This window comes from Chiroxiphia lanceolata, chromosome 3 (assembly GCF_009829145.1).
Source record: "Chiroxiphia lanceolata isolate bChiLan1 chromosome 3, bChiLan1.pri, whole genome shotgun sequence".
Taxonomy (NCBI): Eukaryota; Metazoa; Chordata; class Aves; order Passeriformes; family Pipridae; genus Chiroxiphia; species Chiroxiphia lanceolata.
This window is the reverse complement of record NC_045639.1, coordinates 85,816,043-85,832,878: the sequence shown is the minus strand read 5'-3', so window position 1 is coordinate 85,832,878 and position 16,836 is coordinate 85,816,043. Positions and strand designations below refer to the sequence as shown.

Here is a 16,836-nt window from a genome sequence, read left to right as displayed (position 1 = left end):
GTTTGGGTTTTTTTGTTTTTTGTAGTATCAGACTACTGAAGAGTAACTTATGGTACAGAATTTTTGTTTTAAATATGCAAATCTACATGATTAGATAGCTAATATAAACAGTGATTTTAATAGCTCTCCTGAAATATTGGGAATCTGTTGTTCAGTTGATTGCTTATCTGTCTTGCAAGGAAATGATTGCTCGCTTTGTCTTCCAGACTGAGCAAGTTGTATTGGGGAATAAAAAAGTGAGGCAGCTGAGACTTTTGCAGGCACTCCACAAAATATCCCAGACATTTCTGAAAGCAATGATCCAGATCTCCCAAAATCCAGTCTGTGTCATTTGGCCACATGACACAAGAGTGGAAAAAAGCAGTTTTGACATGATATGAACAGAATTTTTCCAGCTCTTTTGGATATTTCATTTTAAGTTGCTCTAGAAGATACTTCAGCAGCTTAAGACAACCTTTCCTGTTAAATAAATAAGAATTTATTAGGTACCTTCTACACAGTTCTAAATATGTATTTTACATATTTAAACACAATTATGCATTAGTTGTGACATTCTTGATTCAGTACAAGATGTAATTGGCAAACAACTTCTTAGTTTACTTATTAAGGAGGTTTTGTACCTCATGTGGGTTTTGTTCTTCCTCTTTGAAGAAATCTGGAAAACAGTTTTTGTAAAGTGAAAACTCGTTTATTCATCCTGATCTGACTCAGCAGTTCTTTTCTCACCATCATTTTAGAAATTGCCTTGATATGAAGTGTAATGTTGCTCAGAAAGCTGAGTCATCACTCTTTTATGCTGTTTTTTATAAACAGGACTGAACTTGGGAAAGATTATTTAACAAGTCGCATCTTTTGCATTCTAAGGCAAGTTCAGAGTGTAAACCAGCAACTATGATTGTTTCCACCTTTCATTAAGTAAATGCAAGTCAGACATTCAAACGAGTACATGCAGTGTCGTACTGCTATAGAACTATTATACCTAAAAGCCTTATTCTTGCTTCCTATTGTAATTACTCTTAGTAATTACTCTTAGATAAAATTCTTAAATGCTAAACTGAAATAGTGCTAGACAGCACTAGCCTGGCTCACTCAGGCTTAAAGTAAAATATTCATATGAAATACCAACCTACAGCACTTTGTTCCATCAGATTCACAACACGTCTTTGAGTGGCCATGGTTCGTCATCATCTTCTTCTCAATATGTGAGAAGGAGAGTCGCCATGTGTTTCCTAAAGTTGAACACAAGACTGTTAAATTGTTACACAGCACTAAGTATTGGCATCTGTATCTAGAAAAAAAAGAGACACTTTGCAATTGCCTTAGTTTTAAATATTGGCAATTTTTTTACCCCTGTAAAAAAAAAATTATAATTCAGTGTCTGTAGTTAGTTAGTTCTTCCTTAATTCCCCGGCAGCTGTACACAAAGGCAATTAGAATGTAATTAATATAAAACATAGTTAATTGTGTGGATGCTTTAAATTCATAACAATATTTGGATTTACTTCAAAATTAAGCTTAATTCTGACTTTTCCTGAATTTGTTGAACATGATTTGCAGAATTGCACTACTCACAGAAATCTATGACCTTTGAATTTCTGTATGCTTACTGTGTTTTCTGATTTTTCTTTGTGCAGCAGGCTTGTGAGTTTATCTTGAGTATGGTGGCTGTTCTAAAGCACTTATTTTTGTTCTTCTGGTCATGCTTCTGAGAATAATTGCTAACAGAGCTCAACACCCTGTTTTTAACACCAGCAATCATTTTTGTCTTCCTTTACATGCGTTATACTGTTTGCCTCGCCTGTTTGGCTCAGTTACTCTGCATTTAATTTGCCCAGAAAGAGATAGCCCAGTACAGCAGTAACGATTTATTTGGCATTGATAACATAGGCATGCTAATTAAAAAAATACTAGATTGTCTGAAATGTTTTTGCTAAAATCATCAGTTCTCATAATGCAATGACAAGTCAAGATGTTTCTGCAAACTAATGTAGGCTTAGTCTGGAGGAAACAAAAATAAAACATTGTAGCCATACCAGAGTTCAATGAGAAATAATGTATCTTGATAGAAAAGTACACAGTTTGCTTCCTGCAGAAGTATCTGATTTCTGGGTGCAGTCCCATGTGCAGGGATGTTCCCTGCCTTTTTAGAAGCCTTTTAATTTACTTTTTTTCTTTACAAAACAAAGGAGTGTATAGTGCTGTTAAGTACAGCACGAGCATAGGGAAGGTTCATATCCATGTGTCTGACTGGAGTAGATTTAATATAATGCTCTTAGGAATGGATAGTGTACAGCCTGCCAGAGCAGTTTTGTATTTAGATTTCCGTACAAGACAAGCAGTATCACAAATCTGATGTTTTAAAGAGGGATTTCAGTTGTCTTTGACCTGGATATATCCAGGATGAGATAAAGATCTGTACCTCAGAGGCACAGATCTGGATACCCTTTTTATAGCACTTGTAAGTGATCAAGTTGTAGAGAAGATATTTCATGACTTATTATTGTCCATATTTGAGGTACCTCTTAGAACCTTTTCTCTTTTGTTTTGCTTGGCTACTAAATAAACTGATGTCGATTTGAACTCTCTCCTGACTTTTGTTCCCAGCCACTGTTCAATTTTGAGGCCGTCCTGTGTGCTGGGCAGCCAGCTGTGCTTGACTTTCAGAGTCAAGATGATGTCCACTGATATTTCGGATGGAGGGTTTTTGATCTGAAGAGTTATTGCAGGGCTTCCAGCCTTTTTCCTTGTCACAGTTACTTCCACATCTAGTAACAAAGAAGAGTGATTTTCCATGTTAGATATATGTATATATATACACACACATATATAAGGAACCTTTTCTGAAGAATGTTAAGGTTTTTACAAATGAGGAATTCATAATCAATCAAAAGACATACCTGGGTTCAGTCACTGGCTCTTTATCCTACAGGATATGGATGTTAAATAAAACATTACGAAGGCCTGTTGATAAGTTCTATGAAATAAGGAACACTACTTTTGAACTGCTGTGTTTGTTTGATTTACTGTGTAAGAATCAGAAATACAGTAATGTTTTCCAGTGACCTGCTTCACTGTTGAAAATACACACTGAAAAGATTTGACCACAATGTTTCTGAAGGCTTTGGAGGAAAATAATCCTATAAGGGATACATTTTCTGTATCAATTGATATAAAATATTAGGTAATATGTAAAAGAAAGTTCTTTGTTGTGTACAAAGAGCCATTTGATGAATAGGTGCAAAATACACAGATCATGCAGGAAGTACCAAGCATACAATAGTACCCTTAATATTTGTTATTTTCATACGGAAAGAGGATTGCATAGTGGACTTAATCACGTAATATGATTAGCTCTGATGTATTTGTGATTCTTAACACAAGACCAAACTTGAGATACTGGGGACAGGAGGAGACAGTTGACGGGGAGGAAAATCCATTTTATTAACAAGAGGGCAATGCATATGCACAATGTAACAACTGGATTTTAGCACTCCTAGGTGAAGCTTGTTATCTCAGTACTTACTTTTAAAGTTTTTTACTTCTTGTTTAATAATTTCTCTAAGTGCTTGAAGCATTTTAAAGGCTGATAACTTTCCATCTTCATCTAAAAACTTCAACAAATACTTTTCTTTTGGATTTCTTTTAAATGTTAGGTAATAATAGGCTCCCGTGTCATCAGACTCATCCAGCTGAAGCCTTTCAACAGGTATTACCAGCATGATGTCAAACTCATTTGGTTGAGATATCTGCAAAGTAGGAGAATACAACAACAAATGTGCAGCTTGAGTTTTATTTAGATTTTTATATCAATTGTGGTTTTATCTACAACTGTCTTGATGTACTTCTCATGTCTGGTGTGAAATATGAGCTTATTTCTGTGGATTTGTATTGCAAGATTACTGTGCATTTGGGTAGAGAAAAGCAATTTACTGATAGCAGTGCACTTCCAAGCTTTCCAACTTATTAATTTTTAAAAAAGCTTTAAGATTCTCGAGCTGTTCTGAGTAATGCATAAATGCTGAACTCAGTCATCCTTTTGCACATAGGAATCATCTGTGAGAAAAAAATGCACTGCTATGTCTGAAGATGTTTTTATACCCCCCCCCCAAAAAAAAAAACCAAAAAAACAAGGGTCCACGTATTTGACTTTGTTCCAGGTGTGCTGGAACCAGGAAGAAAAAGTACTGCTTAATCAGATAATGTTAAGGGGTTAGAATGGACCTGACAGATCATTTAGTCCAAACTCCCCTGCCGTGGGCAGTGACACCTTGATGTCTTATGATCAACCTCCCACTAGATCAGGTTGCTCAAGGCCTTATCCAACCTGGATTTGAACACTATCAGGATTGGGGCATCCACAGCCTCCCTGGGCAGGCAACCTGTTCCAGTGTCCAACCACCCTTACAGTACAAATTTCTGCTTAAATTAGCCTAAATTTCCCATCTTTCAGTTTGGATCCATTACTCCTGCTTTTTGAAAAAAGTATAAACTAAAAAGTGGCACAGGGCCTTTCGTGTAGTGCTATACTGACGGGTCCTGCGGTTACATCGGGCTCACCTGCGTGCTGTGCAAGAGCGGGGCTCGCCGTGAGTCCCGTTCAGGCAGCGTCTCTAACTGAATGCGCATACGTACACACCTTTCAATAGGTTATTTATCACTTTATAAAGCATTGTGGTTAATTAACGCAGCCACCCTACAGTTTTAACTTGTCGGGAAGGGCCGGCTCAGAGCAGCAGGAGCAGCACGCCGCCGGTCCGTGGGAGCCGCCCGCCACCTGCGGCCGGAGCCCGGCCCCCGCACCCGGGCGGGACGGAGGGAGAGGCGCTGCTGGCGCCTCCGAACCCACCTTGACGCGCTCGTAGTAGCTCCCGGTGCTGTACTGCTCTATGGAGCTGAAGGCGCCGTCCCTGCTCTGGATGGTCTGGACCAGGTGCGGAACCACCATATTCACCAGCGCCGACGCCTCGGAGACGTCCCTGCGGCCCAGGCTAAGCCGCGACAGCACCTCGTGGAGCCGCAGGGTGTCTGGCGGGGGTCGGGGGGCGGCCACGGGGGCAGCAGCCGCTCCGTCGGGCACCACCGCAACCTTCCGCGGAGCCGCGGGGACTCTGGTGGCCCGCGCTCTGCTCCGCGGGGCGGGGGGCGCCTCTACGCCGCCCGCCGGCAGGGCCGAGGCAGCGTGGGCTCGCCGCCCTGGGCGCCCGCCCCGGGCGGGGGGTCCGTCCGTCCGCGGCGCCCGGCGGGTCGTGGCACCGCTCGGGCTTTCGCCCGCGACGCGGCCCCGCGAGGGGCTGCGGGCTGCGCTCCTTGGCGCGCCCCGGCCCCGCGGAGCCGCGGTTCGCGACCCCCGCCTGCCCCGTGCCCGTGTGCCACCCGCGCCGTCCATGGCCACCGCTTCCTCTCCGCACCCAGAGGACGGCGAGCACGGCCTCGCGGGCGGGGGAGTTCCCGCCTCTGGCCTCGGGCGAGTTCCTCTTCCAGGCAACGCGCCTTTGTCAGGAAACGAAACTCGCCAGGCGCGGGTTCAGTCCGGGCACGGCAAAGGTCTGACAGCAAAAACCAGACTGCACCGGGACATCCCGCGGAGACAGCCGCCTCCCTCTCTCCAATCCGTGGAGAGCGTTTTCCCGCTCCCGAGGGCCCCCTCCCTGCCTCCCTCCTCCCCGTGGGCGGGGCACGGGCGGCCGCCGAGGGCCGCACGGACGCGCCGCTCCCGCCCACGGAGCGCCCTGCTCCACCTCCCGCCCCGTATGAGCGGCGGAGGAGCCGCGGTGACTGCCCGCCCCTCGCACGCGCCGCCGGGAGGGCCGGCCCTGCCGCCATGTTCGTGCGGAGGGGTTGCCGCCGGCTGGCACTGTCGCCGGTGCCTCGCCCAGGGCAACGCCGGGCCGGCAGCGAGGTCGGGGCGGCGGCACCGCGCTACGACGTGTTGGTGGTCGGCGGGGGCCATGCGGGGACGGAGGCGGCGGCGGCAGCTGCCCGCGGCGGGGCCCGCACGCTGCTGCTCACGCACAGGATCGGCACCATCGGTACTGCCGCGCGTACCCGGGCTGGGGCGGGGGAAAGAACCGCGGGCGCCTCGGGTCTCCCCGTGAGAGCTTTTGGGCGGCGGCGGCGAGGGTGTCCCTGTGTCCCTTCCCCAGGGGAGATGTCCTGCAACCCGTCCTTCGGCGGCATCGGGAAGGGGCACCTCATGCGGGAGGTGGACGCTCTGGACGGGCTGTGCGGCCGCGTCTGCGACCGCTCCGGCGTCCACTACAAGGTGCTGAACCGCTGCAAGGGCCCGGCCGTGTGGGGCCTCCGCGCACAGATCGACCGCGGCCTCTACAAGGAGAACATGCAGGTGAGAGCGGGGCCGGGAGGATTTTTTTGGTATTAGGTGTTAGTATAAACTACTGAAGATGATGAGAGAGGGACGCATGTTTTGTTCTTCATTATTTGCCTGTCAAACCTAGCTAGATACATTGCTGTTTGGTACTTTAATGCACTGTAGGTTGTTGGAGCTCAGCATACTTTAAAAATTTCTCCAGCATTTTAGATACAGGTCAGACTTCATGACTGAATAGTTTCTTTTGAGTTTAAACTATTATCTGAATGAAAATCTGTACTTGATCGATCAGAACAGTACCATAACTGAGTATCTTCTCAGTTATGTGGTAAGAATGGAAGAGGGTGATAGATGTTCTGGAAATCAGCAGGATTTGGGATTGCCCATATGTTTCATAACTTCCTAGATTTTTGCAGTAACTCCTTTCATGACAGAAAGAAATCCTTAACACACCACTGTTGACAGTTCGTGAGGCATCTGTGGAAGATCTTATCTTGACAGAGCCAGAATCAGGCCATCCTGGGAAATGCCAAGTCGCGGGAGTCGTTCTGGGTATGTGTTAGTAAATCAGTAAGTGCCTCCAGTTACTCCATGCTAAGAGCAACCTTTGGGATCAACATTTCTGATTTGTCAGTGAGAAAGATGAATTAACGAAGACATCTGGTTTAGGCAGAGTGTGAACTAAACTAGGTTAGTGTGTGTAATTACAAAGTAGTACAATGACAAAAATACCTGGACTGATAGGATATTGGGAGGTTACTTAAGTTAATTTTCTTCGGGCTAGTGATGTTGAATTCCATGCTGCATTTTGAGATTTTATTTGGTAAATGGCATATGCTGTCGACAATGTTATGGGACCGTGGGGTTCTATTACTAACAGACTCGTACTTTATTACCCCTTGGTGTTCTAATAAACAAGCTTTCTGAAGTAAAGGCCTGGATATGATTTTTTTCCCAGGAGCGGGTTTTCTGCATTACAGGTAGCTTTTTTAGGAATAATAAAAATACAGTTATAAATACATGCTGCTTATTGCAGTTATTACTGTTAGTGCTTTCATTATCAAAATGCTGCTTTTGTTGTGTAACAGAAGATGGATAAACCCTCAGTGAACACTGTTAGTCTAGTTTTAGACAGAAGCACCAGAATACGAGGGCTTTGTTGATACTTAAATATGTACATTTCTGAAAACTTGCTGTTTTAGGGGATGGGAGCACAGTACACGCTGGGAGCGTTGTCCTGACCACCGGTACCTTTCTGAGGGGTATGATCCACATTGGGCTAGAGATGCACCCGGCTGGGCGGCTAGGGGACCAGCCAGCCATCGGGCTAGCTCAGACTCTGGAGAAACTGGGATTTGCTGTGGGCAGGCTGAAGACCGGGACACCACCAAGACTTGCCAAAGACACGATTGACTTCAGTGGTCTGGAGGAACATGGAGCTGACAATCCTCCGGTGCCATTCAGCTTCCTCAGTGAGGCTGTGTGGATCAAGGTGGGATAGCACACATCAAATGCACATAGAGCCAGCTGGGGAGTGGCTCTGGGAATGTCGTGCTCATAATCTGGGTGGCTCTCCCACCAGGGAGTTGGTGGCTGGGAAAGGGAGCTGGGATGTATTTGTACTGGAGGTGTTATGTTTCTGAGGACTCTCAATGCAAAGGGTTCTTTTGTTGTTTGTGTTCTTTTGAAAGCAAGTACCTTCTTACTTTATCTTCTCAACTTGAGAACCAAACTTCTTTTACTTCTAGAGTCAGAGTTGTGTGAAATGGGATACTGATACTAGTATTCTTCATGTGCTGGTTACAAAATACATCTGTTATTATAACTGTATTCTGGAGATTTATAATGTCTTGCTTTTTACCTTAGCTTTAAAATAAGGTTAAAATGTTGAAATTAGAGATCATTAGTAGTATTGACTAAGAAAGAGAAAGGATGTAGTTATCCACAGAACTCAGAAGTGGCATATTAACAGTAACTTAAAAGCACAAAAAGCTCAATTTTCCAAAGAAATTTTCCTTTCAAAGAAAACTCTTACATAATGAAGTTGAATAGCACAGAGTTAAGTATCAGGAGTTAATTTTCCCCGGAGCATATAGAAATTGCAATAACCTATTAGAATCAGGATGAGGGTGAAAGTAATATTACTTGAAGTCCTTGGTATGTGTAGGAAAGGTTTTAAGAAGTTAAGGTGCAACATTATTACTATTTTGAATGTGAGTCTATTGAATTTTTCAGAAAAATCAGTCAAATACTTTACATGGTAGGTTTTTTCCCTAAAATTTGAATTTAATTGCAGAGTTTTGAGATTTTTATCTTTTTTTCTTCACCGAGACATTTCTTTTATTTTCTTCACCAAAATCTTTTATTGCCTGTTAGCTGTAGGGTCAGCACTTATTCTTCCTGCTCCAGAGCTTTAAATTCCTGTAGTCAGTTTGAATGCTGTGATATAACGTGTTGCTTTAATGGGAGTATCCATTCTGTAATTAGTGTATGGAATCCTGTACAGCATATGGAATAAAACTTGAATTCTACACTTCCAAGTTCTGTTCTGTTCTCAGTCTGCTTTTGGGCATATTGTTCATGCTCTTTGATTGCTCATGTTCTATCTGTATGACAGTGCTATATGGGTATGACAGCACTACTTAGCTCTCCAAGAAGTGAGAGCCAGCTGTCATGGTAAAGGTATTGGACATCCTCAGAGTTGTTCAATAAGAGTACAGTGTTGTGACTGGATTAACTTAAAGTGAGCTTTGGCCTCTTTCAGCCAGAAAGTCAGCTGCCATGTTACCTGACACGCACTACCCTGAAAGCCCAGCAAATTATCTGTGATAACCTCCACCTGAACAACCATGTAAGGGAGACAACAAGGGGCCCTCGGTAAGTGTGTGGCATCACGCCAGGCTCTCAAGGGGACAAGTGTCAATCTGTTTGAAACTGAGGGGGTATCCTGCTTCACTTCTGCAAAGTTACTTTTTCTCCATATCACACAGTGCTCATGGCCATTTACTGTTGCAGGTACTGTCCCTCTCTTGAATCAAAGGTTCTGCGCTTCCCAAACCGGCAACATCAAGTTTGGCTGGAGCCTGAAGGCTTGGAATCCAACAACATTTACCCCCAAGGCATGTCCATGACACTGCCACCTGAGCTTCAGGAGCAGGTGATCAAATCCGTCCCAGGCTTGGAAAAAGCCAAGATGATACAGCCAGGTGAGGGTGATGAATAGTTTTAAATCTATTTATTACATTGTTTACCAGTTAATGAAAAACAGATTTTGTTGAGAGCATAGCAAAAGAAAGGAAATGAGAAACAAAGCTAATTCCTAGTTGCAGGGATTTTTCTTTGGTTGTTTTGAAATCATAAATAGAAGTTGAAAAGCTAAGTCATCCTGCCCCACTGGTTGCCTTTGCTGACCTTCAAAATGCCTCCTGTAACATCTGTCTTGTTGTGTGTCATAGGCTACGGGGTGCAATATGATTTTTTAGATCCCCGTCAACTGACTGCTTCCCTCGAGTCGCGTCTTGTTCAGCGCCTCTTCCTTGCAGGCCAGATAAATGGCACGACAGGCTATGAAGAAGCTGCAGCTCAGGTGCGTGAATCTGACCCCATGTACTCAGCACTCAGAAAAGGGATATTGCCTTGGCGTTTGTCTGTGATACAGAGTCTTGCGAGGCCCATTTTTTGCTCCTCAGATGTTCTTACTTTTATTGCTCACCTCAGTTCCAGACTTGTCCAAGATATTTTTACTTTTATTATCTGCAGTGCTATCACTAAGACTGCAGTAACAAAAGTAATTGGAGGCACTGCCAAGTGTTTCAGCATGGAGACTGTGCAGCGGGTATAATTGAAAACATGGGAATTGTCTCCAGACACATCAGCAGTGGCCAAGAATTCCTTCAGGCACTCGTAGTGTCACAAGAAAGACACTGCCTGGATTACTAGCACAGACTATTGCATTTTTCTGGGTACAGTTTGACATGTGAGTCTTTGGAGGCAGATGTGCTGATATTTTAGCTAAGAAGAGACCAGTAAATGTGTTTGGTTTGTTTTCTGTCTGCCTAGGGTGTGATTGCTGGGATCAATGCCTGTCTGCGGGTTCATGGCAAACCCCCTTTCATTGTCAGTCGCACCGAAGGCTACATTGGGGTCCTGATCAATGACCTCACCACTCTGGGCACCAGCGAGCCCTACCGGATGTTCACCAGCCGTGTGGAGTTCCGCATGTCCCTCCGGCCCGACAATGCTGATGCCAGGCTCACTCACAGAGGTGTTTGATTGTGGTGGCTCTTGCAGTGAGCAGCCCTGCCTGGTTGTAGACCTTTGTCTCATACACCATCTGTCTTCACAGGTTTTGAAGAAGCTGGGTGTGTGTCGCAGCAGCGATATGAACAAGCAGTTAAGATGAGAGCTGCTTTAGATGATGGAATTGCAACACTAAAATCACTTCAGTTCAGCATATCCAAATGGTCCCAGTTACTGCCAGAAGTTCCCATCAGTAGCAGTCGCAGGTCGCCTGTCAGGTAAAGGTTACAGTCAGAACTTTCTGGTCTGACCTACGCTTGCTTTAGCACATCCTGCTAGTGGTTTCACAGCATTTATCCATGTTTCCTGAAGCTGTCAGTAGTCCAAGATTCCGGCTTTACCACCTTCAGGGAACACACATCTGATGTTTGCCTGTAGAGTAAGTGCTATGTTAGTGTTTTTATTATGCCATGTTTCCTGGTGCTGATGTGCTCCCAAAGCAAGGGGGTGCTCCACTGGCCCTGGGCATCAGTTCTTGATGCCCTTATAGAGAGTGTCAGCAAGTGGTGATAGTTTTACAGTGGGTTGCTGCTTTGCTAAAAGCTTGGTAAAGCAATAATTGATTTCAGGGAGGTGTCAGATGGTAGCTTATAAAAAAAGATCATTGCTTCCATTACCCGTTCTTTACTTCACCTTATCTTTTCTGTTCTGCCTGACTGGGTCTGTGAAAGGTTCCCCTTGGTGCCCCTACCTTGTCCCTTCCATCTTGCTGCCATTTTTCATAAAGAGCCCCTCTTCAAGTGTTTAACAGCTCTTCTGTGTCCTGAGAGGAGATGGTAGGGAGTTGAGCTTGGCTCTGCAATTGTTCTGGCTTATCGTAAGAACTTTGTGAGTTTGAGCTGGGAACAGTTGTAAATCTGCCTTAGGAAAGTGACTCCTTTCTACTATACTTTCTCTGCAGTGCTTTTGACATCCTTCAATATCAAGATGTCAGTATGGAGGTTCTGGCAAAAGCTGTCCCAGAGTGCCTGGACAAGCTTGCTCAATGGAGACAATTGGCAGAGAGATTGAAAATAGAAGGTAGAGTACAGACATTATAATCTCTTGTGGTGATCTGTATATGTTTTGTTCAATAAGGGGAGAGCAAATGCATTTGTCCTAGTGTGTTTCATGTTGCTGCTTAGAGAAATGAAACACTGATCAGAGTGTGTACCTTTTACCATAGGCCACAACCCTTTGCATGCACCTGTGTTTTACTGTTGGGGTTGAAATCAGTTATTCAGTCTTGGGGTTTTTTTATTCCTTAACTGCCCTTACTGACCATCCTTTGCTGACATGAGTAGAAAAAACAACCCATGTACCGAAATTCCTGTAATAAATCAAAGAGTGTGACTTCTTCCAAGGTGGTGATATGAATTAGGCTCTATAGTCTGTGAGGCTGGAAACTTCCTTAGGAGCTTTGGACTGTCACAGTGGAATTGCTCATTCTGCTTCCAAGAATTCTTGCAAGTGACGTATTTCACGTGAACATCTATATCTGGTTTCTTGTTTTCCTGATCATTACAGCTGCTTATGAGTGGTGTGTAGTCAACCAACAGCAGGAAATAGAAGAAGTACGTCGTGATGAAGCGCTCCAGCTGCCAGAGGACATAGATTATTTTGCCATTGATGCATCGCTTTCAGCAGAAGTGCGGGAGAAACTGGACTCCAGCCGTCCCCAGACGGTAAGATATTCAGCCACAGCAGGTTGAGCAGCAGTGAAATCCCTTCCATCTTCCCAAGGGACATGAGGGGGTGGTGAAAAGAATCATGGAAAGGAATACCCACAGGTTTTGATCTCATTTCTCACTAGCTCCAGTGTGTAGGTTTTTGTTTTTGGTTAATTTGATTGTGTTTCCATGTGCAGATTGGTGCAGTCAGCCGTATCCCTGGAATTACACCAGCTGCTATTGTTAACCTGCTAAGGTTTGTGAAAACCAATCACCAGAAGACAGAGAAGCTAAAAGCTTTACCTCAGTCTGGGAAATACTTACCAGGGAAAATGTACTCAGAGAAAGCAACTTCACAAAGACAGATGTCAGCTGAGTTTTCTGAAGAGGAGACACAAAGTACCTTGGTTAAAACACCTTTTTAGAGAGTGGCACGGATCCTGCCACTGTGTGGCAAGATCACCTGTGCTCGTGACCCTCTTCACAAGTAACAGCCATGCTGGCCGGATCCAAAGCAGTTCTAGTTATGTTCTGCGGTGGGGTCGTTGAGTAGAACAAAGATGATGAATGCACAAAATAAATGCTCAGAAACCTAAATACAGCCTGTGATTTTTCTGATGCAAATCAAGAGACAGGAGAACTGCTTTTAAAATTCCACTCATTTGGAAGGTGTTGGATAGTCAAAATCTGTTCTAAAGCATCTTGTAAAGGACAGTGTTTTGCTCTTATAAAATGAGTAAGAAATGTTACTGTACTGAACCTGTGGCAGCACAAGAGCATTTGAGTTGAAAAGCGTGTTCCATTGACTTTAGTACTTGTGTTCATAGCTGTGCAGTGACTATGCACAATCTGGTGTCTCGGTGTGGTGTCAGCCAAGAGGAAACACTTGGCTATGGAAATGTGTGCCACATGAATATTTGAACTTACATAGGAGACTGACTGAATGCAAACATCATATCCTGCAGATGTTTTTCTCCTTTAAAATAAATAAAGCTTTTCTTGAAACTCACTGAAGAACTTGGTTGTCACTTAGCTTTCAGTAGGGCCTTGAACAGTTCACTGGATCACAGTTCACACACATAAGGTGAGGCAAGATTCACTACAGAGCTGGTGGAGGCTGCTGGATGAGACTGGCTGCCGCAGGCTGGGTGCTGAGGAAGATGGGAACCTGCCCCAGGAACCTCAGCTCGGGAGATGTGAAGCTCACTGTGACATGCTGTGGGCCCAGGGAAGCATGACCCAGGGGGTTTCCCATCAGCACTGGTCCTGCAACTGATAGTAATATAACTTGAATCTGAGCAAGATCCAAGTCAGTTGGATCAATTGGTCAGTCAGTTTGTCACTTGACAGCAAGAAACACTGAATTCAAGCTGTTGCTGTGCACCTACCAAATCCTTGCCTGACTTAGGCAGCAGTGTCTGGTGCTAGCCTCATTTCTGAACATCCTCTGAATTGACTGGGCAAACAAGCTTGAGAACACATTTTGTTACAGTTAAATCATAGAATCATACAGCTTGGAAAAGACCGCTAAGATCGTTGAGTCCAACCATAAACCATGTAGCTATGTCATTTTGAAGTTATGATTCTGGACTTTTCTCTGGCTTGTTTGCTCTGGTTGAGTGATTCCTTTCCTGGCCAGAGAAAGGAATCAGAGCAAATCCCTTTTGCTCACAGAGACCCAGTCATGCAGCAGGAGGGTGGGCAGAGTTTACAGCTTTGTTTAGCGTGGCATCTGCCTGCCTGAAAGCGTCTCCCTGTTACAGCCATTGCCTTGTACAGAAGGGCTTTAGACACATGATCAGTAGGTCAGTTAATGTCAGAATGGTTCAGAAAAGCTAACATATATCTGCCCCATTTTGTCTGTGGCCTGTTTTCCTTCCAGCCTTGGCTCAAAGATTTACTTCAACCTTGTAAGCCTTAAGTTCAATGTATGGAAGGCAGCTATGCTTTCTGTGGTCTAACTCAGACTCCACGAATGGTACTGGTGAAATTCCAGCTATGTGATCCGAAGAAACCCTGAATCCTGTGTGTCTCTGTCTATTCAAAGCAGTGGAATTTCTGATCAAGGAAGTTTTATGCTTCCTTCACTGCATTATTTTCGTGTTATGTTTTGTTTTGATGTACCTATATCTGTAAAATCTTAGATCTAGTTTTTACAGACTAGGAAAGAAGCCCTATTGACACCTTCATCTTCTCCCTTGTGCAGTCTCAAGACTGTATTTCCTAATTCTTGTTATCAGTCTTTTGACAGTAATACTTTGCTTTCAATAATGTATGTCTTTAAAGGCAATTGCCTTGCACCCTCCTACAAAAGTAAACACTTTTTCCTCAGCTTTCTGCGCTAAATTTATTTCTGTGCTTCTGGTTTCACATATGCCAGCGTAAGTCAAAGGGTGATTCCCCTGGTCTGGGCTACACCAGTGTCAAAGGAAGAGCAGGAGTGGACTTTTGCTTTTCTTACTTTTAACAATTTGATAATGTGCAGCTGTGGTCTAAGAAGGAGGAGAGAGTTAACTTCAGGGGAAATTAAAGTCAGAAATGTATGGATGCATTGCTTTTCAGCACATCTTCTGTAATAACTGTTTTATTTCAGCATGAAGTGTGTCTTTGGCCATGGGTAAGCTCCCTTATTAAGATAAGGTGCCCTCTGTTCACATACGTGGGTTAATGATGTCCATATCTGCTGAAATGGAAAACCTGGTGTGTTCGTAAATTTGAGGACTGGCTGCCCCTCAGGTATTGGTTTCATGTATACAGGGCTTGCAACAATATCGTGTTTGTTGAACAGTTCTTGTTTGAGAAGACTTTTAACATAAAATCATAGCTACGAGTAGTTCTATTCATTTTGTTAAGAAACCAAGCACAGAAAGCCTAAATAATCTGCCGTAAATAGCACTGGCACATAGGATGCCCACATTGTGCCATCTGTTCTGTAACCACCAAGGACTTGTTACAAGGCCCAAGGTTTGGCTTTTACATGAAGGCAAAGTGAGCTTAGACCCTCACAGATCCTCACAGGTCTTATGGTCTTGCTAAGGCCAACAGAATGGGAAGGGCAGAACAGGAGGAGCCTACTTTTGATATGTGTGCCTGCTTGCTTTTCCTTGTCTGTGCAGTAATTAATTGCACTTTGTCCTCCTGCAATCCTTGCTGTGACCAGGCAGGCAGGGAGGGAGTATGCATACTGAGATTGACCTAACTTGTTTCACATACCAAGGGTCTTTGTGTTCCCTGTTTCAATATGTGTGTCTCTTTCTTTTCCGTCCTGCAGAACAGAGGCCTGGTGATCAGGCCTGATCAGAACTGATTTTTCCTCAGTTCTCTGTCATTCTATCTTGTACCACATTTTTAAGACAACTGTTGTCTTCCCTTCCTATTCTCGTTTTCATTTCATATGGTACTTGGACCAGTTCCTTCTTTTTTTCTTTATATCTGCCTGGAAGACAAAACCAAGAGAAAAATGGAAAGATATTTTGTGCTAGGAGACACTAAAAGCTGCCACCCCCGCAGCCTTTGATGGCCTTAATGCTGATGGGTTGTTTGCTATTGTGCAGCAGTAGCTGAACTATGTGGTCTGCCTTAGTCCCCCACTTAGCTGGCCGCTGCAAGCACAGATTTTAGATGCTCAGAGGTTACCAGCTTTGATGCCTACACCTCCCAGGTTGTGCTCCTCCACTCAGAGATAGGATGTCATTTAGTGGATGCTGGGATGCTATTCCCTTAGAGATGCTGTTTCCATCAAGGACATGCTCTCTGTGCTTTCCCACCAAACCATGGCCTGTGCCACTCAGAGTCCTTTCAGGGTGTTATTTCTGTCTCTTTCCTTGACTTCACGGGGCTACTGAGAATTAAAAGGTGTCTTTCCCCTCCTGTGACCAAAGTTAGTGGTGCCCAGAGCTCTCATCTGGGAGATGGGAGACTTGTTATGCAATTGCTTTTACAGAAAGAGCAGAGAAAAAAAAGATTGATTCTTGATCTGTTGTTTTAAAAATAATGATGCTGTAAGGAAAAAAAATTTGCTTTCATCTCTTTTGTTTCTAAACGCCTGTGCAAGTTTAACCCTGCATGTGTAACTCTGAGGGAGCAGACATATGTGGATCCCCATCAGAGACTCTCTGACCCCATAACCACCGTCGTGAGGTCACCATGCACAGTGCCTGGGCCTTGACTTCTGTGCCCAAGGGTGCAGTTAGTGGCAAATCCTCTAGCCTGAAAGCTGGAGGCTGCACCTTGCTCACCTCTTTGCAGTCTTAAGACTAGATGCTTTAACATCCTATGATATCCTGTGCTCAGCTATGAACAGGCTCGAACCTATCCTTGTCCTCAGCTTCCCTATCTGTGTCCCTAGAAAGTCAATACTTCCTTGCTGTGGGAGAGGGTCAGCAGAGCTGCTAGAAGTGGGTGCTAACGGTTCCCTGGGAGGAGCATGGTTCAGCAAAGGCCCACGCTGTGGTAGAGACAGGGGGCAGAAGAAGTGAAGGGTGAAGGCATTCTTGTCTAGCATCAGCTGCAGCTCCCAGAACAAGCCCCAGGAGGCACATTTTCAGGTACCATTGGGAA

General features: G+C 44.5%; 2 protein-coding genes across 4 annotated transcripts; one reads left to right on the top strand and one right to left on the bottom strand.

Annotated features, from left to right (window-relative positions):
• Positions 1 to 33: 33 nt before the first annotated feature.
• On the bottom strand, positions 34 to 5,624 carry CGAS (cyclic GMP-AMP synthase). Its single transcript, XM_032681440.1, has 5 exons — positions 4,847 to 5,624; positions 3,524 to 3,746; positions 2,520 to 2,765; positions 1,127 to 1,229; positions 34 to 459 (listed from the first exon to the last, which is right to left on the bottom strand). Exons 1-5 carry the CDS (start codon positions 5,384 to 5,386, stop codon positions 117 to 119), a joined length of 1,455 nt encoding a protein of 484 aa, XP_032537331.1. The 5' UTR covers positions 5,387 to 5,624; the 3' UTR covers positions 34 to 116.
• Positions 5,625 to 5,837: 213 nt separating this feature from the next.
• On the top strand, positions 5,838 to 13,285 carry MTO1 (mitochondrial tRNA translation optimization 1). Of its 3 annotated transcripts, none has more exons than XM_032681439.1 (12): positions 5,838 to 6,029; positions 6,144 to 6,343; positions 6,763 to 6,880; positions 7,531 to 7,820; positions 9,093 to 9,205; positions 9,344 to 9,540; positions 9,709 to 9,914; positions 10,388 to 10,592; positions 10,674 to 10,845; positions 11,529 to 11,647; positions 12,134 to 12,291; positions 12,474 to 13,285. In XM_032681439.1, the coding sequence occupies exons 2-12, from the start codon at positions 6,149 to 6,151 to the stop codon at positions 12,699 to 12,701; spliced, it is 2,001 nt and encodes a 666-aa protein (XP_032537330.1). In that variant the 5' UTR covers positions 5,838 to 6,029; positions 6,144 to 6,148; the 3' UTR covers positions 12,702 to 13,285. The 3 variants fall into 3 exon arrangements, with proteins under 3 accessions (XP_032537330.1, XP_032537328.1, XP_032537329.1); XM_032681437.1 differs by having other exon boundaries at positions 5,839 to 6,029; positions 9,344 to 9,534; positions 9,784 to 9,914; XM_032681438.1 differs by lacking the exon at positions 5,838 to 6,029 and having other exon boundaries at positions 6,232 to 6,343; positions 6,735 to 6,880; positions 9,344 to 9,534; positions 9,784 to 9,914.
• Positions 13,286 to 16,836: the final 3,551 nt, after the last annotated feature.